The sequence below is a fragment of the Bos indicus x Bos taurus genome, chromosome 19 (assembly GCF_003369695.1).
Source record: "Bos indicus x Bos taurus breed Angus x Brahman F1 hybrid chromosome 19, Bos_hybrid_MaternalHap_v2.0, whole genome shotgun sequence".
Classification (NCBI taxonomy): domain Eukaryota; kingdom Metazoa; phylum Chordata; class Mammalia; order Artiodactyla; family Bovidae; genus Bos; species Bos indicus x Bos taurus.
The window spans coordinates 35,395,608-35,422,458 of NC_040094.1; the positions used below are offsets into that span (position 1 = coordinate 35,395,608).

Genomic DNA, 26,851 nt, shown 5'->3' on the forward strand with positions numbered 1-26,851 from the left:
TTGAACCCTTCACCCAGTTTTCATCCACAACTGTCTGTTGTATAGTATTAAAGTCAGGAAATTAATGTTGATACAATGTATGTATAATTTTGTGCCATTGTATCACATGTATAGATTCATATGTGGTTGTCTTCCTTATAATGGTTTTACTTTCCATGGTCCTAAGACACTGAATAGGAAAATTCCGAAAATGAATAATTCATAAGCTTTAAATCGCACACCATTGTGAGCAGCATGGTGGAATCTCTCGCCGTTTTGCCTGGGACGTGAATCACGCCTTTGTCCTGTGTCAGCTATCAGACCAGCTGCCGCAGTGTCACAGACCTTGTGCTCAAGTGACCCTTTTTTTCCTTAATAACTGCCCCCAAAGTGTGAGAGTAGTGATGCTGCAACTCAGATCTGCCAGAGAGACACCGTAGAGCGCTTCCTTTAAGTGAAAAGGTGAAAGTTCTCAACTTGATACGGAAAGAAAGAAGTCATATGCTGAGGTTGCTAAGATCTACGGTAAGAAAGACTCCTTTTTTTCAAAATTGAGGTATAGTTGATGTACAATATAAGTTTCAGAAGTACAACATAGTGATTCACAGTTTTTAAAGGTTATATTCTGCTTAGTCATTATAAAATATTGGTCATTTTCCTTGCACTGTACAATATATCCTTGTAGCTTATTTATTTTATATGTAGTAGTTTTGAACCTGTTAATCTCCTACCCGTATCTTGCCCCTCCCCTTTTCCCTCTCCCCACTGGTAACCACTAATTTGTTCTCTGCATCTGTGAGTCTGTTTTAGTTACTGTTGTTATCGTCACTAGTTTTATTTTTTATTTTTTTTAATTTAATTTTATTTTTAAACTTTACAATATTGTATTGGTTTTGCCAAATATTGAAATGAATCCACCACAGGTATACATGTGTTCCCCATCCTGAACCCTCCACCCTCCTCCCTCCCCATACCATCCCTCTGGGTCGTCCCAGTGCACCAGCCCCAAGCATCCAGTATCGTGCATCGAACCTGGACTGGCAACTCGTTTCATACATGATATTATACATGTTTCAATGTCATTCTCCCAGATCTTCCCACCCTCTCCCTCTCCCACAGAGTCCATAAGACTGTTCTATACATCAGTGTCTCTTTTGCTGTCTCGTATACAGGGTTATTGTTACCATCTTTCTAAATTCCATATATATGCGTTAGTATACTGTATTGGTGTTTTTCTTTCTGGCTTACTTCACTCTGTATAATAGGCTCCAGTTTCATCCACCTCATTAGAACTGATTCAAATGTATTCTTTTTAATGGCTGAGTAATACTCCATGTGTATATGTACCATAGCTTTCTTATCCACTCATCTGCTGATGGACATCTAGGTTGCTTCCATGTCCTGGCTATTATAAACAGTGCTGCGATGAACATTGGGGTACACATGTCTCTTTCCCTTATGGTTTCCTCCGTGTGTATGCCCAGCAGTGGGATTGCTGGATCATAAGGCAGTTCTATTTCCAGTTTTTTAAGGAATCTCCACACTGTTCTCCATAGTGGCTGTACTAGTTTGCATTCCCACCAACAGTGTAAGAGGGTTCCCTTTTCTCCACACCCTCTCCAGCATTTATTGCTTGTAGACTTTTGGATTGCAGCCATTCTGACTGGCTAGTTTTATTTTTTAAAGCCCACATAATTGATATCATACAATGTTTGTCTTTGTCTAACTTAATTCACTTTTCATGATACTCTCCAAGTCCATTCATGTTATTGCAAATGGCAAATTTTCATTCTTTTTGTGGCCTAGTGATATTCCACTGTGTATGTATACATCTTCATCCACTCCTCTGTCAGTGGGCATTTAGGTTGTTGGAGATTTTATTACTTTCCTGCTATTGACTTCTATTTTGGTTTCATTGTGATCAGAGAACACACTCTGATTTCATTTCTTTTAAATTTCTTGAAGTTTGTTTTACGGCCCAGGATGTGGTCCACCTTGGTATTTGTTCGCCATCACCTGAAAGCACGTGTAATCTCCTGTTCTGTTGTTAGGTGGCACGTCCTATAAATGTCAGTGGGATCGAGCCGGCTGAGGGTGGCTTTGGGTTCTTCAGTATCATCTCTGGTTTCTGCCTGAGGCTTGTTTCAAACTTTTGCTAGAGGAGAGTAGATTAACTTCCATCTGGGGGTAGTTTGGATTTACTACTCAGGTATGCTGGCTCCAGGGTGTCCACCCCATGCCCCCTGCCATCACTGGGGAAGATCCTCGGGCTGCTCAGAGTTTGAACATCTTTCCTTGTTAACTCTGGGGATTTGTCAGCTCACAATTCCCTGGCTGTTCTACCTCTTTGAAGAGTTTTTCTCTGTACATGCAAGTCACATACTTGGCAAACTCAAAGGAATTCCACACACAAAGCAATGCCTCATTCTCCCCAGCCCTGACTTCCACCCTCTCCACCCGCCAAGGCCACCAGCCTCTGTGCCATCCCCTCATCAAGGATCGTCTCCACACACCCAACCAGGGCAGACCCCACTTTTCCCGGAGTGTCCAAACCCCCAACCCCTGATTGTTCAGTGTCTGCAAGGAGCTCTTTGATAGGTTTTGCCCAGTTCCTAGTTGTTTATCAAGGTAGGTTAAGTGTGATCTTTTCTACCGTATCATGCTTGGAGGAGGAAGTCTGTTTCATATTTTTAACATTCTGAGAATAATGCTTTTGCATGGCCACACAGGGAAGTGATGACAGTGGAGTTTTAAGTTCCTTTTTGTTTTAAGTGTTGCTAAATAGGGAGAAATAAAAAGTTACAGAGGCAGCCTGATGTCTAGGAGGAAACAGTGGGTGGAACTCCAGCATCCTGCCTGCTCTTCTGTCCTGCCTACCTCCCTTCCACCTCCTTTTGTCCAGAGAAATCAGACCTGTGAGTCTGATGTGACCCTCCTTGGGGCAGGCTTCCTTACCCGCCACAGGCAGGGTTAGTGGGTCTCTTTGGCAGCCCCTCTCCCACCTTGCACACCTCCCCCACCCTAGAGTTTCTCCCTCCTTCTCCTCCAACACCTGTGACACTTCACTCAGATGGTCAACACCACCTGGGAGTAGAGGAGCTGGTCTGGGAGAATGTGTAGGAGAATGAAGATCATAGATCATATCTGGAGAGCCCACAGCCTGGAGGAAAGCAGAGGAAGAGAGGAGTCCAAGGTGGACGTGGTGAAAAATCAGAGAGCTCGAACATCTTACTCAAGGCCACACGGCACATTGACCTTGCATGCTTCGATGTGCCTTTGCAGCAAAATCAAAGGCGTCCACTCTCACTGAGCTGTGTGGCCTCTCCTAATTGGCTAGCATCCACTCTGAGTAAGACGTCCTTCCCTGGAAGATAGTATTTTGATCTACTTACATATGTGTACTCTTGTCACCTAATGTGGGCTGAGACTCTGGGTCCTTGTTCCACTATAGCATCAGGAAGAGCCAGCAGATTAGGCAGAGAGAAGAAAGGTCGTAATTCTTGAGTTTCAAGTCATTTGGGAACTTCCTCACAGTGCAAATGGTTTGAGAGAAAAGGGTTTAGTGGCAGAGAGGAGGCCTTGGGGAGGCCTTTGTAAAAAGGCCTCCTCTCCTTGTGATTTAGAGTAGGGAATACACTGGTGAGCCAGATGATTTTCCATTCCACCGAGCCTCTAAAACAAGAGGACTTTCTCTGGGAAGAGGACTTTCTCTGGGCTGGAGAAAGAAGCAGTCTGGAGGGGAACAGACGGGCACACCAGGCTCCTGCGAAGGGTTCTGCCCCCCTCGGAGCTGTGGGGCAGGCCGTGTGGGCAGTGGGTAAATGGAGACCCCAGATAGCTTTGGATGGCCTTGGAGCAGGGAGAGGCAAGACCCAGGGGTCTGAGTCTACCCACACAGCCACAGGGGCACCGAGGGGGTGGGCACAGGGGAGAGGGCACAGGGCATCACACAGCCCAAGAGGTAGGAGGGTACACAGCGTGATACACAGAGTAGTCCTTGGGGATCAAGGCCATGAATGCACTGTGGATGTCAATAATGTGTGTAGAAGCAGACACAGGCCCCTGGCCTAGTCCGTGCTGGGCACCATGTGACCCTTGAACACCGATGAAGCAGCAGTAGTGGACAAGGCTGTGGTTGACTGAGTTCCTGGAACTGCATGGCTTTCCTCTACTTGAATGCCACAGAGTGGGAGCATTCACGGCATTACATGGCTGTCTGGATTTGTCCACGCAAAAGCAAAGAGGTGTTGGGAGTCTGGGTGCAGAAGAATCCTAAAGAAAACATCCTTTAGGTCTAGCTCTGGAAATCAGTTTACAGTTTCTGGAACTTAGTCAATATGGTGTTGTTATTGTTGTTGTTGTTCAGTTGCTAAGTTGCATCCAACTCTTTTTGACTCCATGCGGTGCAGCACACCAGGCTTCGCTGTCCTTCACTATCTCCCAGAGTTTGCCCAAATTCATATCCATTGCGTTGGTGATGCTTCAGTATCAGTCCTTCCAATAAATATTTAGGGTTGATTTCCTTCAGGACAAGTGTGGCTAAGTGAAAGCCACTCAGTTGTGTCCAACTCTTTGCGACCCCATGGACTATACAGTCCATGGAATTCTCTAGGCCAGAATACTGGAGTGGGTAGCCTTTCTCTTCTCCAGGGAATCTTTCCAACCCAGGGCTTGAACCCAGGTCTCCCACAGTGCAGGCGGATTCTTCACCAGCTGAGCCACCAGGGGAGTTCCCCAAGGGGACTATCAGGTGAACTGGGACTACTGCCCCATTCAGTTCACTTCAGCTCAGTCGCTCAGTCGTGTCTGACTCTGCGACCCCATGAATTGCAGCACGCCAGGCCTCCCTGTCCATCACCAACTCCCGGAGTTCACTCAGACTCACGTCCATCAAGTCAGTGATGCCATCCAGCCATCTCATCCTCTGTCGTCCCCTTCTCCTCCTGCTCCCAATCCCTCCCAGCATCAGAGTCTTTTCCAATGAGTCAACTCTTCGCATGAGGTGGCCAAAGTACTGGAGTTTCAGCTTTAGCATCATTCCTTCCAAAGAAATCCCAGGGCTGATCTCCTTCAGAATGGACTGGTTGGATCTCCTGCCCTTAAAACCAAGCTGGACTCTGTGGGGCTCCCAGGCATGGAGGTCTTTGTGTCCCCCATTTCTTGTAGGTAAGACTTCAGCCTCCCTGACCTTCCTGGAGTTCCAAAAGGCAGATTGGAACAGCTGCTAATTCAGGGAAGAGCAGCCAAGAAACAATCTAAGGCAAGATTAAAGGAATTCGAGAAGCTCATCAAGATTGGGAGACCCCGGTCTTGTCTGGCCCCACCTTTGGCCCACTGCTATAAACCCTCATCCAGTTCTCTGAAGTAGAGGCACACAGGCTTTTTGAGGAGAAGTGTGGTGTGCTTCCCTTTGCCTGGCAAGGCAATAAAGCTGTCCTTTTTGACTTCATCCAAAACTCTGTCTCTGGGATTTGTTTCAGCGCTAGCATACAGAGAAGTTGGGCTTTCAGTAACATCCTCAGGACTTAAACAAACCTGTATTCTCCACTGTTTTTTATAAGCAGAATTGTTGCCGGCAAGGGGACTCCTTCCAGGGCCGAAGAGTGGGCTTTTGTTTAACACAAATGAATTGTCCAAATGGCAGGGTCATAGCCCATATTTTAAGAACTTGGTTTAAGAACTTTGACAAAATTCAACATCCATTTATGATAAAAACTCTCCAGAAAGCAGGAATAGAAGGAACATACCTCAACATAATAAAAGCTATATATGACAAACCCACAGCAAACATTATCCTCAATGGTGAAAAATTGAAAGCATTTCCTCTAAAGTCAGGAACAAGACAAGGGTGCCGACTTTCAGCATTACTATTCAACATAGTTTTGGAAGTTTTGGCCACAGCAATCAGAGCAGAAAAAGAAATAAAAGGAATCCAAATTGGAAAAGAAGAAGTAAAACTCTCACTATTTGCAGATGACATGATCCTCTACATAGAAAACCCTAAAGACTCCACCAGAAAATTACTAGAAATAATCAATGACTATAGTAAAGTTGCAGGATATAAAATCAACACACAGAAATCCCTTGCATTCCTATACACTAATAATGAGAAAACAGAAAGAGAAATTAAGGAAACAATTCCATTCACCATTGCAACGGAAAGAATAAAATACTTAGGAATATATCTACCTAAAGAAACTAAAGACCTATATATAAAAAAAAAAAAAGTTTAAATAAAAACTAAAAGAAATTGAAAAAAAAAAAAAAGAAGACACAAATTACTAATTTCAGGAATGTGTGAGAGATCATCTCTACATTTATGACATAACAATTAGATCTTAAAAGGATAAGAGAATATTATTAACAATTTTATTCCAATAAATCCTACAGCAGAGATGAAACATGAAATCTCTTGAAAGATACAAAAAATAATAATAATAAATTAAAACAAATTTAAAAAACAATTTAAAAATGTAAAAAAAAAAAAAAGAAGAAGTTGGATACCTTGTTGGGCCTCAGGTATCAGAGTCTCTTGCATGGGTAATCAGCATTGGGTTTAACAGGCTCTGAACTGGGAGCAAATTAGTAGCTTTCCCAGGGACTTCAGCATCCCAGACAGTGGGGCCCACTTGAGAAATAATGTGGGCTGGAATGGAGACCTCCTCTGGTTGGGACTAAAGCAGGTTACCATGGCTGAGTGCCTTCTCTGTGAGGATCTCCAGAGTGGAGTATCATTTGAAATAGAATGGTCCCTTCCCAGCAAGCAGCTTCATTCTTTCTGGAGCTATTAGTAATTGTCCTCCGCTCTTCCCCAGTAGCCTACTGGACACCTTCCAACATGGAGGGCTCATCTTTCGGTGTCACATCTTTCTGTCTTTTTATACAGTTTATGGGGTTCTCACGGCAAGAATACTAGAGTGGTTTGCCATTCCCTCCTCCAGTGGGCCATGGTTTGTCAGAACTCTCCACTATGACCCATCCATCTTGGACGGCCCTGCATGGCATGGCTCATACCTTCATTGAGTTATGCAAGCCCCTTTGCTACAATAAGGCAGTGATCCATGAGGTGGGGGTGGCACTCAGGCATGAGAAGAAACTGATGTGCAGAGGTAAAATTCCTAACAAGCAGTTGCATGGGGTGGGGAAGAGGGGATTCTGAATCACTTGGTTCTGAATCTCATTCCTGAGAATTAGACTGGATTGTCCAGGGAAACCAGTCAGCACAGAGCAGCCTGCCCCCATACCTAATAGAAAATAATCTTCTTACCTGCCACATCAAGGGCTGCTGCAGCTCCTCTGGAGAATGACCAGGTGTCCTCTGGGAGCCAGGGAGGGTCCTGGGCCCTGTCAATCTTCTGGAGCCCTGAGTCCCCTTCGGGACTGAGGGCAGTCCTGCTTCCAGTGATCCTCCTATTTATATTTTGGACAGGTGGCCCTCTTCCCCGCGAGTAACATTCATCCTTCCGGTAGCCTTCCTGGCTGCACTTCACACACATCCCTTCTCCACAGGGCAGGGCTCCAATCCGGGCTTCCTGGACCCTGTCCTTCCCATGAGTTTTCACAAGGAAAGGTAGCCCTGAGGTGGTGCAGGCATGGGAGCTGCAGTTTATTTTTCTCCCTGATAGCCCACCAGGACTTCCCTGGTGGCTCAGACAGTAAAGAATCTGCCTGCAACACAGGAGACCTGAGTTCGATCCCTGGGTCTGGAAGATCCTCTGGAGAACGGAATGGCTACCCACTCAGTATTCTTGCCTGGAGAATTCCATGGACAGAGAAGCCTGATGGGCTACAGTCCATGGGGTCACAAAGAGTCAGACACACTTTTACTCTTCACTGATAGCCCAAAATGTAAGAAAGGAGTGTGCTGCCAAGGACTTTAGTGGGTGGGGCTCTTCAAGGGATTGTCACAGAGATAAGTCCTATAGGCAGTTTATTGGCCTGACCCCAGAGTTCCAAAGAATAGCAAGGAGAAATAAGAAAGCCTTCCTAAGTGATCAGTGCAAAGAAATAGAGGAAAACAATAGAGTGGGAAAGACTAGAGATCTCTTCAAGAAAATTAGAGATACCAGGGAACATTTCAAGCAAAGATGGACACAATAAAGGACAGAAATGGTATGGACCTAACAGAAGCAGAAGATATTAAGAAGAGGTGGCAAGAATACACAGAAGAACTATACAAAAAAGATCTTAATGATCCAGATAATCACAATGGTGTGATCATTCACCTAGAGCCAGACATCCTGGAGTGTGAAGTCAAGTGGGCCTTAGGAAGCATCACTACTAATAAAGCTAGTGGAGGTGATGGAATTCCAGCTAAACTATTTCAAATCCTAAAAGATGATGCTGTGAAAGTGCTGCACTCAATATGCCAGCAAATTTGGAAAACTCAGCAGTGGTCACAGGACTGGAAAGGTCAGTTTTCATTCCGTCCCAAAGAAAGGCAATGCCAAAGAATGTTCAAACTACCATATAATTGCACTCATCTCACACGCTAGCAAAATAATGCTCAAAATTCTCCAAGCTAGGCTTCAACAGTACTTGAACAGAGAACTTCCAGATGTTCAAGCTGAATTTAGAAAAGGCAGCAGAACAAGAGATCAAATTGCCAATATCTGTTGGATCATTGAAAAAGCAAGAGAATTCCAGAAAAACATCTACTTTTGCTTCATTAACTACGCCAAAACCTTTCACTGTGTGGATCACAATAAACTGGAAAATTCTTCAAGAGATGAGAATACCAGACTACCTTACCTGTCTCCTGAGAAATCTGTATGCGGGTCAAGAAGCAACAGTTAGAACTGGACATGGAACAAGGGACTGGTTCCAAATTGGGAAAGGAGTACATCAAGGCTGTATATTGTCACCTTCCTTATTTAACTTATATTCAGAGTACATCATGTGAAATGCTGGACTGGATGAAGCTCAAGGTGGAATCAGGATTGCAGGGAGAAATATCAATAACCTCAGATATGCAGATAACACCACCCTTATGGCAGAAAGCAAAGAGGAATTAAAGAGCCTCTTGACGAAAGTGAAAGAAGAGAATGAAAAAGCTAGCTTAAAACTCAACATTCAAAAAACTAAGATCATGGCATCTGGTTCCATCACTTCATGGCAGATAGATGGGAAACAATGGAAACAGTGACAGACTTTATTTTCTTGGGCTCTAAAATCACTGTGGATGGTGACTACAGCCATGAAATTAAAAGACGTTTGCTCCTTGGAAGAAAAGCTATGACAAACCTAGATATTATATTAAAAAGCAAAGACATTATTTTACCGAAAAAGGTCTGTATAGTCGAGGCTATGGTTTTTTTGGTAGTCATGTATGTGAAAGTTGGACCATAAAGACACTGATGAGCACTGAAAAGTTGATGCTTTTGAACTGTGGTGTTGAAGAAGACTTTTGAGAGTCCTTTGGATAATGAGGAGATCAGAACAGTCAGTCCTAAAGGAAATCAGTCTGAAATATTCATTGGAAGGACTGATGCTGAAGCTGAAACTCCAATACTTTGGCCACCTGATGCCAAGAACTGACTCATTGGAAAAGACCCTGATGCTGGGAGAAATTGAAAGCAGGAGGAGAAAGGGACGACAGAGGATGAGATGGTTAAATGGCATCACTGACTCTATGGACATGAGTTTGAGCAAGCTCTGGGAGCTGGTGATGGACAGGGAAGTGCTGTCCAGGACTTGTGTGCTGCAGTCCATGGTGTTGCAAAAAGTTGGACATGACTGAGTGACTGAACAAACTGATCAGGTTAGGGGATCAAGGCTGAAGAGGTGTCTAATTAAGCAGGGAAAACTGGGCTTGTAGCCATCAGACCATGAGAAAAGGTTTGTCTTGCAAAGACAACAGCGAGGGCCCTGTAAGCACCCAAAATCAGTTTGGTGAGCCTGAGGAGACCTCTGGGGTTAGTCAAGGGGAGGAACAAGAGCCAGAAAAAGTGACTAGAGTCCCAAGTCCTAAACCCTTCAGGGAGAGAGGGAGGAGACCTAGGCCCTGTGTCACTAAGCAGATTACCTTCATTTTCAGAGAAAGGAAAAGATAAACAAAGAGACTTCCCTGGTGGCTCAGACGGTAAAGTGTCTGCCTACAATGCGGGAGACCCGGGTTCTATCCCTGGGTCGAGAAGATCCCCTGAAGAAGGAAATGGCAACCCACTCCAATACTCTTGCCTGGAGAATCCCATGGATGAAGGAGCCTGGTGGGCTACAGTCCATGGGGTCCAAAAGAGTTGGACACGACTGAGCAACTTCACTTTCATTTTTCTAACAAACAGAGCTGCAGGGTAGAACAGAAGCCAGAAAGTGGTAACAAGACAAAGTCAAAGTCCTCCTTGGGAGGTTGTCCTTGTGCTATTGAGGATGGGCACTTCTTTAATGAGCAGGACAGAGGTAACCCCCACCCGCTGGGAAAGCTGGCAGGGAGGTGCAAGGACCAGTAGACAGGCTAAGAAACCAGCAGGGGATGAGAGAAGGAGGGTATGAGAGAAATCCAGGGCAAAGAGAGAAGGTGCCCATCCAGGATGCTTCCTCAGCCAGAGATTCACAGGCCCCCTGAGGAGGGTGCTTGATTACTTCCTCTGCTCAGGTGTTGATAAAGTCTGAGACCCTCACATGTAACCAGGGGTGCAATGAGGCTGTGAGCCCTGAGAGGCACTCAGAGAGGGCTGGGCCACAGATGTAGTGGGAGACTCCCATGGTCTCCTTATTTGGGCCCCCGATGAAGTTCTGACTTTCTGGAACTGGGCCAAGACTAAGAACGAGGAGGGAGGGGGAATCAGACTTGAGGACCCACGAGGGGAAACTAACCCAGTCAGGTTGCCAGTTGCCACAGTCTTAATTTGGAAGTCCAAGTGGTGGACTCTGTGGATCTTCTCAGGTCCAAAGAAATGGAGTAATGGGGAGAATGACAAACATGAAGAGAAAAGCCTTGGGCTTGGTGGGCTCCTTTGGGGCCAGAGAGCTGGTCTCCACTAGATCTCCCAGGCAGCATTAGCTGCCACCTAAGGGCTACTCAAATCTTCAGGACTAAGTCCCAGCCGTCCTCTGCAGTGGGCAGCCACAGCCTAGTAGATGGGTCCACTTTATGCCCTTTGATGTCCCTTTTGTGGTTGCCACAAAAGATGTTGCAGGAGAAGGGTGGGGAGGAGTGAACAAGGTCTCTAGCGAGTCACCAAGTGAGGGTCCTTGGCTTCACACAGGAAAGAATTTAAGAGTAAAGTGGTTGGAGAAGGGGCAGGGATTTCTAGGAACTGGGCCACTGCCCACTTTTTGCCCTCTTAGGGTCAGCCTCAAAACTGTTATGCTGCCTGTGTGTGTGTCATTTAGATGCTAACGCATTACATTGAGCACAGACTGAGGCTCAGAGTCTGCTGGAAGTCGACTCTTCCACTGTCTTGGGCCTGATTGGTTCCAATCAGCTTTTGTTGTCGGAGAAGGCAATGGCACCCCACTCCAGTACTCTTGCCTGGAAAATCCTACGGATGGACGAGCCTGGTGGGCTGCAGTCCATGGGGTCGAGAAGAGTCAGACATGACTGAGCGACTTCCCTTTAACTTTTCATTTTCACGCATTGGAGAAGGAAATGGCAACCCACTCCAGTGTTCTTGCCTGGAGAATCCCAGGGACGGGGGAGCCTGGTGGGCTGCTGTCTATGGGGTCGCACAGAGTCAGACACGACTGAAGCGAGTTAGCAGCAGCAGCAGCAGCTTTTGTTGTATCCTCAAAGTCTGTTGTTGTTGTTCAGTTGCTAAGTCATGTCCGACTCTGTGACCCAATGAACTGCTTTAATGGTTGTGCCTTCTCCTTCCTACCTGTCTCAAGAGGAATAACAACCTTGTCCTATCTTTATCACAGGAAGTAGTTCTGCATCTTAAAAGGAGGTTCTTACCCAGTGACAGACACTTGGAGATATGGCTGCTGGATCCTTCACATTTCTGTTTCAAAGTGATGGCTCCCAGGTTCTTGACAAAGACATTCCTGGGTCATAAACTTGACAAAAGGCCTATCTAATTTTCAAAAGGATTTATATATGTTTAAAAGAGATGTTGTTAATATCTATCTATAGCATCATTGGCTCAATGGACATGAATTTGAGCAGACTCTGGAGGATAGTGAAGAGCAGGGGATCCTGGTATGCGGCAGTCCATGGGGTCACAAAGAGCTGGACATGACTTAGAGACTGAATAGCAACAACAGACATTACCAAACCAAGCCTGCATCTGTTCACCTGATGCACAGCAAAGTCAACCTACTGGCACCAAGTGGTACTGAAGGAAAATACAGCGTTTGCTGCAGGACCAAGTTTACTGCAGCTCATGTGCAAAAGACTCAACTCCCCAGTGGCTTTTGGGAAGGCTTTCAAAGACAACATTAGGGGTGAGGGTTCAAGGGTATGTGATCAGCTCGTGATCATTCTTCTTAGTTGGTGGTGGTAACAGGGTGGCGTTTTGGGAATCTCGGTTATCAGTTTTTTGGCTTTAACCAGTGTAGGGTCTACATGTTGGTGGTCAGTGTGCTGTTAACTTCTTCCACCTTGTGGGGGGTTTCAGTATCTGCACAACAGCTCGAGGATATGGCTCAGGATTTTATATAGAGCCCTTGAAAAGGAACTGAAGGTTCTTGACTTTCTTATGGATCCTTACTGTCTCACTGTCTTTCCCTGGACTTTTCTGAATCAATTTTGAATCCATTCACTGGCACATTTTAGCCACATTTGTTACAATATTTTGGAAATTGCTTGACATTGTAAGAGGTAAAATGTTGTGGGTACACTGAGTACTGAAAAATCCAGAGCTGTTAAAGAAAAAAATATTCAATGACACAGTAAGACAGATCTTATTCGGTGGTGGTGGGGGGGGGTGTCGGGGTGCATGATTTCAATTGGTGTAGGGACCACTGGCATGGAACCTTGCAGTTTGGGAGAGAGGTTATGCTCAACTCTGAATACAGCAAGGGCAGTGGGAATTTATATAGCAAGGAGCAGGATGAGGTGGGTGGATGGAAAATTATCAAGGGAAACATCAGGGGAAAGGGAATTCTGGCCGAGCTGACTGGGCCTGGGTGGTCAGACATCACCAAGGCTGGTAGAATATGAGGAATCAAATCAGATATGGAGAAGTGGGGGCGGGCTGTTCTGTTTAAACTGACTTAGCAGGATTCTTGCTGAAATCTGACAACACAGAGACAAAAAGGAAAGTCCAAAAGTCAGCCTTCCTTCAGTTAGAGAATCTTCGTCAGCTTGTTCCCTATATTGTGCAGGCCCTTGGTTTTATTATTCTTAACAATGGTTTAATGTTAAAATGTTAACATATTAACAAACTCCAGGAGATAGTGAAGAACAGGGAAGCCTGCCAGGCCTGCTGCAGTTCAAGAGGTGGCAGAAAGTCGGACGTGACTTGGCGACTGAATAACAACAACGGTTTTTATTTATTGAGCCCTTGCTGTGTGTCAGACAAAAAGTCAAGTGTTTTAGATACATCTACAAAACCTCTCCACAGCCCTGTCAGGAAGATATAGTTATCTCCAACTCAAAGATGAGAATATGAAACTCAAAAAGCGAAGTGACTGGTCTAGGGTTCCATATGTGCAGACTAATAGTGTTGGAGTTGGAACCCCACTTTGTCCTATTTAAATGTCCACTGTGGTAACCTGTAAGTAGGACAATGCAGAAGACAGATATAAGCAACAGAATTCACCTCTAAACCTCTTGTCTTCCGGGAAACCCCCAGCCCCTGGCCTGCAGCCCCAGAGGATGGCACCATGACCCCTGGCCCAGGTGAGCAAAGACACACTCCGCTGTACTGGGCGAGGCCCGACCCCGCGGTAGCCAATAGCGCGGGCTCCTTTGGGGGCGGAGCTCTCCCGTTTCCGCGTCCTGATTGGGCTACTCGGGGGCTCTCCAGGATGCGCGCTCTGATTGGGTGTCTCTGGGGCGGGGCCGGGGCGGGGCGGGGCGGGGCGCGCCAGATTTGGGAGCGGGTCTTGAGCGTGGATCACGTGGAGCTAGCGCGCGGGTCCCAACTCAGGTGGTGTTGGCAGCAGCCGGGAGCTTGGTGTTTCTGGCTGTGCTTCTTCCCCCGCGGCTCCGAGAAGCGGGATCGGGTGAGTGTGGAGCGCCTTGCTGGCGCCTGGGGTAAGGGGCCGGGGAGCGCGGCCCCAGGTCAAGACCCGTGCGGTTGGGTTGACCGCACCTCGAAGGCTCGGTGCAGGTGCCGGCGGCCGCCTTCCTTGTGGAACTCTAGATTTCAGTGCAGCGCGTCACCTCGTCCCAATATCTTGCCGGCGCTGCTGTATCCAGGTGCTTCCTGTAGCCCATTTTGCAGACGGGGAAGGGGAGGCTCAAAGAGGGGGCCCCACGAAGCCCACGCGGTCCCACTGCACTTGCGGCCGCCCTGGGGTGGTGGTGGGCGAGCCTGGCCTCCCCACCCCCCACCCCTCACTCCGGCCTAGGAGACAAGCGCTGCCCTGTGGGGTTCACGGCCCAGGGCCCTGAGCGTCGAGGTCCAGGAAGTTAAGCGACCTTTGATCAACTGAGGCAAGCACAAACGCGATTAGAGCTGGCAGACTGGAAACACCAGTTCACGTTCTTATGGGCTCATAATCTTTTTACTTGCCGGAACGGGCAGTGGACGTGGGCGATTATGGTTTTGTTTAGCACAGAGTCAGGGAAAAGAGTTCAGATTCCTTCTGTCACTATTATATGCCACCTAGCTTCTGAGCCTGTTTGCTCCTTTGTAAAGTAGGGCACACACACAGACAATAATTTCCTCAGGACCAACAAGGGGCTGATCCCATTGTGTGACAAAGACCCAGGAAAGATCTGGGGGTATGGGAAGGATGGTAACCCTGGGAAGTGAATTCACTTACTCGGATTGTTTCCCTGGGCTTGAGGTGATGATCATGGACAGTGTCACAGGTAAGTGACATTTCTCCAACAGAAACACCAACAGCATGACACAGTGACAGCTGCAGTAGGTTGTGTTTCCCGGGGTGCTTAGAGGTAGTAAAGATGGCCCTAAGGTACCCAAGTCTCTTTAATAATAATAGTAGCTGCTCTCTCTCTCTCTTTTTTTAAATCTCTTGACCACACCACATGGCATGTGGGATCTTAGTTCCCCAACGAGGGATGGAACTCATGGCCCCTGCAGTGGAAGCATGGAGTCTTAACCACTGGACCACTGGTGATGTCCTGTAGCTGCTGATTGTTGAGTAGTCACTCTGCCTGGTCCTGTCTGAATGCTCTGTGTTGTATACCTTATTTAACTCCAACCAGCTCAGGACTGTTGTCATCCCTGTGTCATGCACAAGGAGACTGAGAAACAGGTGTCCGCAGCACATTAGGAAGTGGAGAGCGGGACTCAAACTCTGCAGGCTGGCTCTGCAGTGAGTTCAGCACAGCTCCCTTGGATGTGGCCTTCACTGATGGGAAGTGGGGCATGGCGGGGGTCCGACCCATGGAATGTCCACTGCTCTCACGAAATGAACCTTGATCTTCTCCAGTCGGGTTTCTCTTGTTGTTAGTTTCAGACAGGTATTTCTCAAACAGGTACACTGGGAAACAACATGAGACCTAGGTCCTTGAGCACAGTTTGAAACCTGTGAGCTCTATTCTGCCAAGGTGAGGATCTTATCTCATCCCTGCACTGGACTTTAGGCCCTCGAATCTCATCTCCTCGTCTCTGTTGTGTTCCTTATTTCTGATCCTTGACAACTGAAACCTCTTCCCATTTTCGGGCCTTTGGACTGGTGTTTGCTCTTGCCCCATGTCTCATAAGCTTGGCTCCTTTCCACTGTTCCGATCTCAGCTCAGGCGCTTTCCATGGCAGGTCTAAACAAGCCCTCTGACTGTTTATTGCCCTCTAACAGTCATCACCAGAGAAAGCGATGGCACCCCACTCCAGTACTCTTGCCTGGAAAATCCCATGGATGGAGGAGCCTGGTGGGCTACAGTCCATGGGATCGCTACGAGTCGGACACGACTGAAGTGACTTAGCAGCAGCAGCAACAGTCATCACTCCCTGATGTTATCTCTTGTGAACTTATTTACTTTTTTATATCCTGCTTCTCATAATGGCAGGGCCTCTGTCTTGTTGACCTCTGTATTCTGAGGTCCTAACTCAGTGCCTGGGACACAGGTGTCACTTAATAAATATTTGTTAAAGGAACGAATGAATCCATTGTAGGTTAATGATAGTGAAGTAAAGCTCCTAAATATCAAAAGCTTATTTCTCATTAAATGTAGAATTACTATATGACCTGGAAATTCCACTTCTGGGTATAACCCAAAAAAACTGACAGTAGGGACTGGATATTTGTGCGCCTGTGTTCACTGCAGCGTTCCTTGCAATAGCCAGGAGGTGGGAGCAGCCCAGGCATCAGATGGATGGGTGGATGGATAAACAAGCAGTCTCTCTGAACAGTGGACTATTATCCAGCCTTTAAAAGGAAGGAAACTGACACCTGCGCCACACAGTTGAACTTTGGTGCCATTGTGCTGTGTGAAATAAGCCAGCTACAAAAGGACAAATATTGTGTGACCTCATTTACAGGAGGTCCCTGAAATAGTCAAATTCACAGAGATAGAAACTAGCATAGTTGCTACCCTATGCTGGAAGGGAAGAGAATGGAGCATGCTTAATGGGGACACAGTTTTAGTTTAGGAAGGTGGAAGCATTCTGAAGATGATGGTGGTGGAGCTGCATGACAATGTGGATGTTTTTAATGTCACTGAGCTGTGCACTTCTGTCACAGTTCAAAAAAAAGTGAGAAAAGTGCAAGGTGTCCTGTTTCTCAGTCAACGTCCAGACCTGAAGGATAGACGCTCAGTGTATCTTCTGGTCTTCCCTCTGATGTAAAAGAGGACAGTCTCGGGATCTTTGTCTCACTTGTTTGCCAGCTGTCAGGGTTCTCTGCCTTTCTTGCTGTAATTTAGAATGCTGCAAGATATACATTATGCTGTAATAGATATTACAGATTTAACTGAAACAAAACAAAGAATCCTGAAGTTATTGTTTTAATAAAGAATTCAGACCTCTTTGACTTTTGGTTTTTTTAAAAAAGAACTTTAAAAAGAACTCAACTTGGGTGGATTTAATAAGAATGTGAACTGAGCACTCCATTTGGGGGTGGGGGTGACTTGACCTGAGTGATAACAGGATGCAGGGTGAGAAACACCCCCAGAGAGTGGCAGCAGGAGCAAGGGGGCCCTGCTAGCCTTGGAGGGGGGCCAACCACACAGACAGCCCTCACCCAGGGGTTGAGAAGGAACTGGGACTCCCAAGTTTGCATCTTAGATGAGAGGAGAGTTTGTTGGCACTTCCCGGGTGGTCCAGTGGTTAAAACGCTATGCTCCCATGCCGGGGCACGGGTTTGATCCCAAAAGATCCCACATGCTTTGCGATGCAGCCATAAAAGAAAGAGTTTGCTATGAGGGCAAAGCAGTCGGCTTTGCCACCCTGCGGGTGGCGATCTTAACAGGAGATGCTGAGACCACAGGCGGAGGTGGAGTGGAGTGGATCTGAGTGCCTCTAGGAGCTGATGCAGGTGTAACTTTCCTGGAAGAAGGGGGAGAAAGCATTCCAAAGGGACTTTAGTTACTTATTTGGTGGTTGAGAAATACTTGCTCTGTATTGCTTGAATCCTTTTTAACATTGAGCAGTTGGAATTTCAAAGAAACTTTTCTCTTTAAAAAGACTGTAGGACGAGTGTACCCATTTGGTCTCTGGTTTTCTGTGGGTTTGCCACCACCTGCTGAGGGCACATGGGAAGCAGCCATTGAGTTCAGAGGAGCCATTGGCCAGGTGTCCAGACCACCTCGTCTCCCTGCACCTCCGGGGGGGGGGGTGATGTGGCGGAGGCCGTGGCACCGGGGTTGGGGCCACTTCTGCCTTAGACGCATTTGTGGCCTAAGTCCTGCACTCACTGCTGGTTTTGCGGGAGTGGCCGTGTTTCTGATCCTGTTGTGCTCATGTTAAAATAATGGCTGCTTCAAAAACCCCAGTTTGGGATTTCCTGGTTAAAGCTTCCTGCTGGTAGATATTTGCTTCCCCAGAGATTAAGGAGGATACTGTGACTGGGGACTGTGTGGCTGGTTTATTTAGTGAGTATATGTGTCTAGCAAGTGATACTGCATGTGCGCCTTGTGCAGGAGAACCATGCTCTTCCTGCTGTGTCTGCTCTTGACTCTCCCAGCTGCTGTTGATGGCACCTGTGACACCAGATGACCGGGCAGCTTTCCCTCACCCAGCAGTTCTGCCCCACCAGCTTGTGTCGCTCATTTCAGCTCAGTTCTAACGTGAGCCAGAGTGAGCACAGACCCCGCAGGTTAGTCCCACCAGACAGCCGCCCCTCCTCACTTCAGATGCCAGTCACAAGTATCAGGTCCCCAAGGGACCCACAGCTTCTGTCCAGCTTGACTCCCAGGACCCTCCTTGGACTCGAACATGTTCTAGAAGAGCTGTCAGAACCCAGGCAGACACTAACTTACGTTCACCAGTTCATTAAAGGATATGACAAAGGACACAGACAAGCAGCCAGAGGAAGAGAGAAATGTTCAGGGCGAGGGCTGGGAGGGTTCCTATGGAGTTGGGGTGCACCACCCAGAAGCTCCCTGAACCCTGTGAGGGGGTCATTAACTCCATTTCCAGCCCCTTTCCCTCTCTGGAGGAGTTGAGGGGGCTGAAAATGCTTCTCATCATGGCCTGGTCTTTCTGGGACCAGCCCCAACTTGGGAGCCTCCCACCCCGAGTTGCATCATTGGAACAAGAGATGTTCCTGTCACTAGGAAATCGCAGAGACCTGTGTGTGTGTGTAATTATTTATATTCTCACAGTGCTCTCAGGAGACTGCGTCTGATGGGCTCCTTCTCAGCCTGGTGTCCTCTCCTCTAGTCACCACCCTCCAAGCTGACCTGCCACCAGCGCTTGTCCTTGTGGGCCTGGTTATCTGTCTGCATTTAGTGTGCTTGCTGTTTCCTGCTCACCTTCCCCCAGGAAGCCCCGTGAAGTTTCAGTCTGTTTGGGTCCCACTGTGTTCCCAGTCCCGACCTGTGGCTGCTGAGGGGAAGGGCCTCACTAAGTAACTGTTAAGGGAGTGAATTTGAAATGAAAGCTTATCTAATTAGTAGAAAGTACTGAAAAGTTGCCAACCATCAATTAAAGGAGGTCAGTTCCTGTAAACATTTACGCTGTCCCTTTAGCTGAAATAGCACTGAGCTCAGACTCTTGTTCTTTGTGGGCACGTATGTGAAGACACAAGCCTGCTGTACTGTGATGATGCCGAGTCCAGGTGTGTACCTCTGCCCGTGGACCTTACCAGAGGTAAGGGTCAACCCAGAGCATGCACTTTACTTGCAGCCCCAGCCACGGGACACCAGGTGGTGGAGCCTGTGTGGGGTTTGAGACTCTCCTCCAAGGCCAGTGGGCTGTGCAGCCCTCCACTAAGATACTTTTCTGAGTCTCATTTTCATTACTTGAGAAATAGAAAAAGTAATGCATAAGTCAGCAATTCACTTGTTCATTTGGCAAATATTACTCTCATATGGCTGTGCTGGGTACTGTGGGAAATTTTTTACAAAGTAACCATCAGCCCTTGCCTTCAGGAAGCTGGCTCAGTTGGGGAGCTAAGCCACAACCAGGAGAAGTTCAGGTAGGAAGAGAGGGTGCTGGACTCCCCGAGGCTGGAGCAGCCTCAAGGCAAGGAGGCCGGGTCTCCTGAGGAGCCAGTGACCTGCAGGGATCCACAGGTGGTCCCACACGGTGGATCTGCAGCAGAGTCCTCATGCTCTCCAGGCGGTTCTGGGACAAGGCCCACACGTGTGTCAGTCCTTCAGCAACTTGGGAACTGACAGGTGGTGATGAGCTGTGACTGAGTTTAATTTTCGAAGTTTTTCCATTTTTAGGTGCCTCTGAACCAGCACAATGGCAGCTCCAGTCAACAAGGCACCCAGAGATGCCAATTTGTGGTCCTTGCACGAGAAGATGCTGGCACAGCCCCTGAAGGACAACGATGTCGAGGTGAGGCTGTGGGTGTTCTCGCAAGTTCTGCTGTTGGAGGTCCTTGTTCAGGCCTCTGATTCTTACCAGAAATTAGCTGTGTTTGGGACAGCCTTGTGGTTTGGACACAGGACAGGTTTATAGACAGTGGCTACAAAGTGGCTGAAAGTCCCTTGAGGGTGCATTTAGATCTGAGTTTCTGTGAAGAGCAGTGTGCTGGCTGCTGCTGAGGAAAGGGGAAGGGGTGGGCTCACTGAGACTTGACCCTCTTCTTACAGTTCAGAGGAGCATTTCTAGAAGCATCTTTTATTTATGTATTTTCACAACAGCTTTACACATGAGATAAGTGAATGCACTTAACATACAAGTTGCCCATTTAAAGTACACAGTTCAGTGGTTTTTAGTGTATTCATGATTGCTTTTAGAACATTTTAATCCCCCCAAAAGAAACCTCAAACCCATTAGCAACTGCCCCCCTCCATCCCCCAGATTCCCAACCCTCAGCAACCACTGGTCTGTTTTCTGTCTCTGTGGATTCATCTAGGTATCTGTTACTTTAAGGCAAGGAATAAGGAACAAAGTTCAGGAGGGAAACTTGGTGAAATCTAGGGATGAAAATAACAAGGTGGCGCAGAATTTTAAAATTCCGTGGGATGCGTGTTTTAAGGATCATCTTCTCTTCCATTGTTTTGTTCTCCTTAATTCACTTTCTATTAATTCCTTCCAGGTGCTAAAAGCTTTGAGGAGGATTTCCTTTGTTCCTCAGGTGCTGTGGGAGTCATCTTAGTCTGGTTACACTTGGCTTCTGAGGGCAAAATCTGAAAGTATAAGCGTCTCTTCTCTTTACTCAGTTACTGCTCAGATCAGAGCAGATTTTAAACTGCAGTGTCCCCTTTCCTGTTTTCTTCTTGTCAGGTTTACAACATCATTAAGAAGGAGAGTAACCGGCAGAGGGTTGGACTGGAGCTGATCGCCTCCGAGAACTTTGCCAGCCGGGCTGTTCTGGAGGCCCTAGGCTCTTGCCTGAACAACAAGTACTCTGAGGGGTACCCAGGCCAGAGGTATGTGAGTATCATCCAGGCCTGCCTCCCAGGAAGAGAGTGGACATTTCAGAAAACAGCCAGGTTCTCAATGGCAGGGCCTCCTGTCCCCTCCTCTCTTAACAATTCCTAGCGGGTGGTGGCACCCATGTTCTGGGGGCAAGATACTTGGGCTCACTTGCACAGTCCCCCTGGGCCTTTCTAGAATAACAACCAGGCCCGAAGGAGCAGCTGCTGGCTGCGGCTGAGCCTCCAGAGGAAGGTTGTGTAAGCAGGGACCCCAAGGTGAGACTGACCTTCCACACTGGAAACTGGGTTAGTGTTTTAAATGCTGGGTTTACCTACCAGAGATTTCGGTCAGCTTCTCTTCCTGAGAACCAGGAGAAGTCATATTCATTTGTGTTTCTTACGGTTGTCATCAGGCAGAGATGGTGATGACAAAATTTAACACGTGGTTTTTGCAAAATTGCACACTTGTGTCCCAGAGGACATGGAAAAGGGAGGGTCACCTGCCATTCTACACTGATTAGACAGTCATAATTTTTGGACCCCCACACCCTCCCCCTGGAAGGGGGTTGTAGGGTCACATGCCCTCCTGAACCTTGTCCTGTTCACAAATTGAGTCCTTCACAATAAACCAGGGATCACGAGTGAGGTGCTTTCCTGAGTCTTGAGTTTTTCAAGTGAATTTCTGAAACTGAGGGGGTCATTTGTAGCCAACTGGGGCAGCAGTGCTGGTGGCCCAGTGACCAGGGACTTGCCTTTGGCGTTGAAGTGGGGGCAGTCTTGTGGGCCTGCGCCCTCAGCTTGTCAGTCCGCACTGACTCTGGGTGGTCAGTTTGGGAACCAAGTGGAATTGTGGGACACCAAGCTTGTGTTCAAACCCCAGGCTGCCTGGGGTCCCAGTGTTTCTAGTTGACCCTGGAGGATATACTTTGGTGCCTCTGTCCAGAGATGCGGTGCTACAGCCTTGCTGCTTCTTGCTGGGACTGAGGGCATGGTGACCATGGCACACCACCCCTGCCCCCAGCTCTGTTCCCACTACAACAGGAGGAGAGAGGAGCACCCATTCTCTGGCAGGTCAAGTTGACTTGAAGAGCATGGCTTCCGTCCCAGGCCAAAACTAGTCACAAATAATAAAAAAAACATAAGTGCATGATACATTGTGATATGCAATTATTAAACAAAAAATAAAATTTTATTAGAAATGCAAAGTTAATCCCCCCAAACCAGTAACTCCTTCTCCCAGCCCCTGGAAAGCACTGTCCTGCTCCACATGCTATGAATTGATCCCTGGGCAGCTGGCACAGGCCATCACATGGCTGTGACAGTGTCCTCAGGGTTCATCCGAGATGTGGGGTCAGACCTCCCCACAGATGGCAAGACACGGCCACCTGGGCCTGGTGGAAGCCGTCTTGTGGGTTCAGGGTGTGTGTTCTCACCCTTGCTCCTTCATCCCACTAGGAGCCTGGCCTCTGTCCTGCATGCAGAAGTGGCGCCAGTGGGCCTATACCTCCCGCCTTCCTCCGCAGGTACTATGGTGGGACGGAGTTCATCGACGAGCTAGAGGTCCTCTGTCAGAAGCGAGCGCTGCAGGTCTATGGCCTGGACTCCCAGTGCTGGGGGGTTAACGTCCAGCCTTACTCAGGTAATGGCCAGGTCCAGACAAGCCTGGGTGGCCCCCTTCCTGCCAGCCTCCTGGGGCTCCCTGGAAAGGAGAGTATAAGCAGGACACCCTGCCAGATGGGGGAGATGAGGTCTCCCCCATCCCCCTCAACTGCCTACTGCATGCATGCCTCCTGGGTACCCCACCCCTATCTCTGAATGTCCCTGCTACTTACTCGGGCACCTGGGTCCAGGAGAGGGCATGGCAGCAGCCAGGCTGTTGCGGCCACTTGTGATTGATGGCCTTGTGGGCAGGAGTAATTGTGCCTCCCGGGTCTGTCCACTCCAGGCTCCCCAGCAAACTTCGCAGTGTACACGGCCCTGGTGGAGCCCCATGGCCGCATCATGGGCCTGGACCTGCCAGATGGGGGCCACCTGACCCATGGGTTCATGACTGACAAGAAGAAGATTTCTGCCACGTCCATCTTTTTTGAATCTATGCCCTACAAGGTACGGGTGTGTGTGTCTCCACTCTGTGGCTTGTTTCTCAAAACTTCCTCACTGGCCATGCCTGTAGGAATAAGGAGCTTCATTTCCAAGGCACTTCAGGAAGTCTCGTCATCACTGTCTCTTATCTCCCTGCTCTGGGGACCCTTGGGTGTTCACGGCTCGCTGGAACCCCCCAGGGCATCCTGTCCGAGAGTGACGATACCTGACTGTTTTAAACAGTTGTGCCTGTCTTGCCTTCGAGTCCTGGTCAGGGGCGAGGGCAGCAGAGGGGTCTAGGCAAGGGGAGGGAGTCCTCTTACCCTCAACAGCTGGGTGTGCTCTGGCGGAGTGGCCCGTGTGGCTGGAGGGAGCAGTGTGAGCCCAGTCTCTGTGACATCCACAGGTGAATCCCGATACCGGCTACATCAACTACGACCAGCTGGAGGAGAACGCCCGCCTCTTCCACCCGAGGCTGATCATTGCTGGTGAGAGCGGGCCAGGGCCCCAGCCCCCACACGGGAGGTGTGCTCTTCCACCACGTGCTGGTCCCTGCTGGCTTTGCTGTGCAGCCGGGCTGCTCGGGTCTGAGTATCTCCGTCTCTCTCGGGACTGTTAGTACTGCCCTGCTCTCCAGAAGCATCTGGACACACTGGCCCCTGTCGAGCTGGAGTGGTAACAGTGGGGAAACTGTCCCCCCGATCCTGTGACACAGGAGCAGAGGACAGGGTTGCTTTTGGCACGGATGGGATTTCTCGAACCTTAGAGGGAGCAGCCCCGGCTTTCAGGCAGGCACACTGGGTGGGCGGGGCAGGGGCTCTGCTCGTACTGGAGCTGACTGCCAGCCAAGGTCTCTCCAAGGGTGACTCCACATCACCCTTGCCATCTCAGGGACTAGCTGCTACTCCCGGAACCTGGACTACGCTCGGCTGCGCAAGATCGCTGATGACAACGGGGCGTACCTCATGGCCGACATGGCACATGTCAGTGGGCTGGTGGCGGCCGGCGTGGTGCCTTCGCCCTTCGAGCACTGCCACGTGGTGTCCACCACCACCCACAAGACCCTGCGGGGCTGCCGCGCCGGCATGATCTTCTACAGGAAGGGTGCGCTTATCCCTGGGGGGGGTCGGGGTCCCGTGAAGAGCCGGGGGCGAGAGCACAGCAGTCCAGGTCGTGGGGCAGGAGGGCGGGGAGGGGTCTGGATGACGGAGCCTTTGTTTGGGGTTTCCATTCCCGAGAAGCCAGATGAGGGTCCCACGGTCCTTCAGCCCTAGATGGTACCGGTGACTAAGCTCCATCAACAGAGACAACCCACTCTGGGGACCAAGTCTCTTTGACCCCTGAAAGACCCCCTTGCCCAGCCCCTGGCTAGGGCTGGACACACCATCGCCCACTGGGCCTCCAGGGCCCTGCTGCTCCTTGGAGGCCCCTCCCCAGCTGCTTTAAGCTTTCCAAGGCCAGCAGCCTTTCCCACCCACCTGGGAGACATTTGTTTCCCTGCTGTACGTTGGTGGTACTTGACTGACCCAGTCACAGAGCAAGGCCTGGCTCTTCCACAGAAGTGCTGTGTGATCTTGGGCTAGTTGTGCAGCCCCTCTGTGCCTTGTTTCCTCACCTCCGGATCATCACAATAGCGCCTGTCCCTTGGGATGGCTGTCGTGAGGATTAAATGAATGAATTTAGGGAAGCTGCTCAGAGCAGTTCCCGGCTCACAAGAAGCTCAGTGGAGATGCTGGAAGCTCCCATCCCTGATCCTTAACTATTCTCAGAAAGGAAGCTTCTTTCCCATTTCTGGCCCAGTGAGCCCCATCTCCTCCAGAGGCATCATCTTGGACGGCTCTTTGAGAAACTGCCGAAGGTGTACTCCTTGTTCCTGTCTTGATGGAGGGATATTTTCATCCTTCCTTTAATCTCTAAAGCTTGGTTCCCCCTCCCTTGACCCCTCAGGAGCAAGCACCCTCCCTGGTCTGCAGTGTCAGCTCCAGGAGTGGGGTCTGGGCCAGGTCTGTGTCCAGGCAGGGAGAGGACAGAGGGGACAGCCTGTCCCATGTCCCATGTTGTCCTTCATCCAGGAGTGCGCAGTGTGGACCCCAAGACAGGCAGAGAGACTCGCTACAACCTGGAGTCGCTCATCAACTCTGCTGTGTTCCCAGGCCTGCAAGGGGGACCCCACAACCACGCCATTGCTGGTAATGCACCCTACCCCATGGCTTCCCTGCTGCTACCCACCCCCCACAGCCCGATCCCCACCTTGCTCACGACCCCACCCCACCCCAGGCAGAAGCAGTTCTCTGGTGGTACACAAGCCTTAGAGAATCTGTGATGACCTCAGAGTTACTTCTCCATCTTTGGAGAAAAGCAGTTGGTGGAGGAGCCGGGGTCAAGGTGTCACTTCCCTTTCAACCAGTGTTTGCAAGGAGGGATGTGGAGGAAGCAGTGAAGGGCGAGTTTTAGGTTTGGGGCTGGGCAGGGTGGCTCCCTTTACACTCCCAGCTCAGCGCCCAGGTGCCCCAGCTCTGTGATGGTGGGGTGTCCATCCACTGGCCACTCCAGCCCTTTCCACATGCTGACTGGAGGCTCCTGTGCCAGGACTCGGGCAGGTAGCTTGCATCCTCCTCCATCTTTGGTGCCCCTTTAAGCAGCCATTGGGATGGAACAAATCCAGAGGAGCCTGGATGAACTGGTGGATCGGCCACTCCTCTCCCCTGCTCTGCTCTGAAAGCTGCTTCACTTCGAATCAAAGCAGTGGCAGCTAAGTGAAGCATGTCCCACATCCACTTTGCTGGGGACAGGGAGCCGCTCTCCCATGGCGATCTTAGTCTGGAACTTCATGCTGGACAGGGGCTGCCTGAAAAACTCTTGTTTAGAGAGGTCTGGAGAGCCAGCCAGGGAACGGCAGGGTTAAAATGGGATCATTTGGGAGGAGATGTAACCCTGCCTTGGTGACACTGAGAAGCTTGGATGCCTGAGTGGAGACAGGTGTTTCTTTGACTCACGGTCTGCCTTTCATTTCCTGCCAGGGGTCGCGGTTGCTCTGAAGCAGGCCATGACTCCAGAATTCAGAGCCTACCAGCGCCAGGTGGTGGCCAACTGCAGGGCTCTGGCCGAGGCCTTGATGGGACTGGGCTACAGAGTGGTCACAGGTACAGCCGGAAGTGAGCCCATGGGGTGGCCCTGCTCCTCGTCCCATCTCCGTCCAGGTGTGGCAGTAGGTCGTGGCCTGGGCAGGTGGCCATAGCTCTGGGGTGACTCAGGAGTCCCAGCTCTGGACACATGACCTCTGGATTCAAACCTTGAAACATCCTTGCGAATCACTGGTCTTGTTTTACAAATGGGCATCTGAGGTTCCTAAAGCCACACGACTACTGGAGTTAGGGGCAGTGAGGGTAGGGGTAGGAGGATGGGTCGAGGGCCAAGGGTCAGCTTAGGCCATGAGCATTTTTGAAGTCAGTGGCTGGGGATTATGCAGGGTTCATTCACAGTGAAGATCAGGTGCTTGAGAGATGCCTGGGAGGCCAGGGGCTGTTCCAGAAAGTTCTTCCATACCCTCACCTACACCACTTTGAAGATACAATCACCTTGGCAGGATTAGGGGTAAAGCACATGATGTGCCAGTTACCCGGGCACCTCCATTGCCCCCTGCCCGCTGCCCTGAGGCCCCTTAGAGGGAGCCTTGAAGATGGATCTAGAGACAAGTGGGAAATTCCCAAGGGGGGTCGTCACCCCGACAGGCTTCCGGGA

General features: G+C 49.2%; 1 protein-coding gene across 5 annotated transcripts in view; it reads left to right on the top strand.

The window, feature by feature from the left end:
• The first annotated feature begins 372 nt into the window (after positions 1–372).
• Positions 373–26,851, top strand: part of SHMT1 (serine hydroxymethyltransferase 1) — a 29,096-nt gene continuing 2,617 nt past the window's right edge. Inside the window, exons 1-11 of one of the 5 annotated variants that reach the window (XM_027519655.1) lie at positions 13,965–14,088; positions 18,178–18,309; positions 19,236–19,304; positions 19,886–20,000; positions 20,895–21,040; positions 22,552–22,667; positions 22,974–23,134; positions 23,517–23,598; positions 24,002–24,214; positions 25,183–25,299; positions 26,131–26,253. In XM_027519655.1, coding sequence (XP_027375456.1) covers positions 19,905–20,000; positions 20,895–21,040; positions 22,552–22,667; positions 22,974–23,134; positions 23,517–23,598; positions 24,002–24,214; positions 25,183–25,299; positions 26,131–26,253 — 1,054 coding nt within the window. In that variant the 5' untranslated portion in view covers positions 13,965–14,088; positions 18,178–18,309; positions 19,236–19,304; positions 19,886–19,904. Of the gene's footprint in view, positions 505–13,933; positions 14,089–15,532; positions 15,605–18,177; positions 18,310–19,235; positions 19,305–19,885; positions 20,001–20,894; positions 21,041–22,551; positions 22,668–22,973; positions 23,135–23,516; positions 23,599–24,001; positions 24,215–25,182; positions 25,300–26,130; positions 26,254–26,851 lie in introns of those variants that run through there. The other 4 variants (XM_027519657.1, XM_027519656.1, XM_027519658.1 and 1 more) reach the window with 4 other exon arrangements.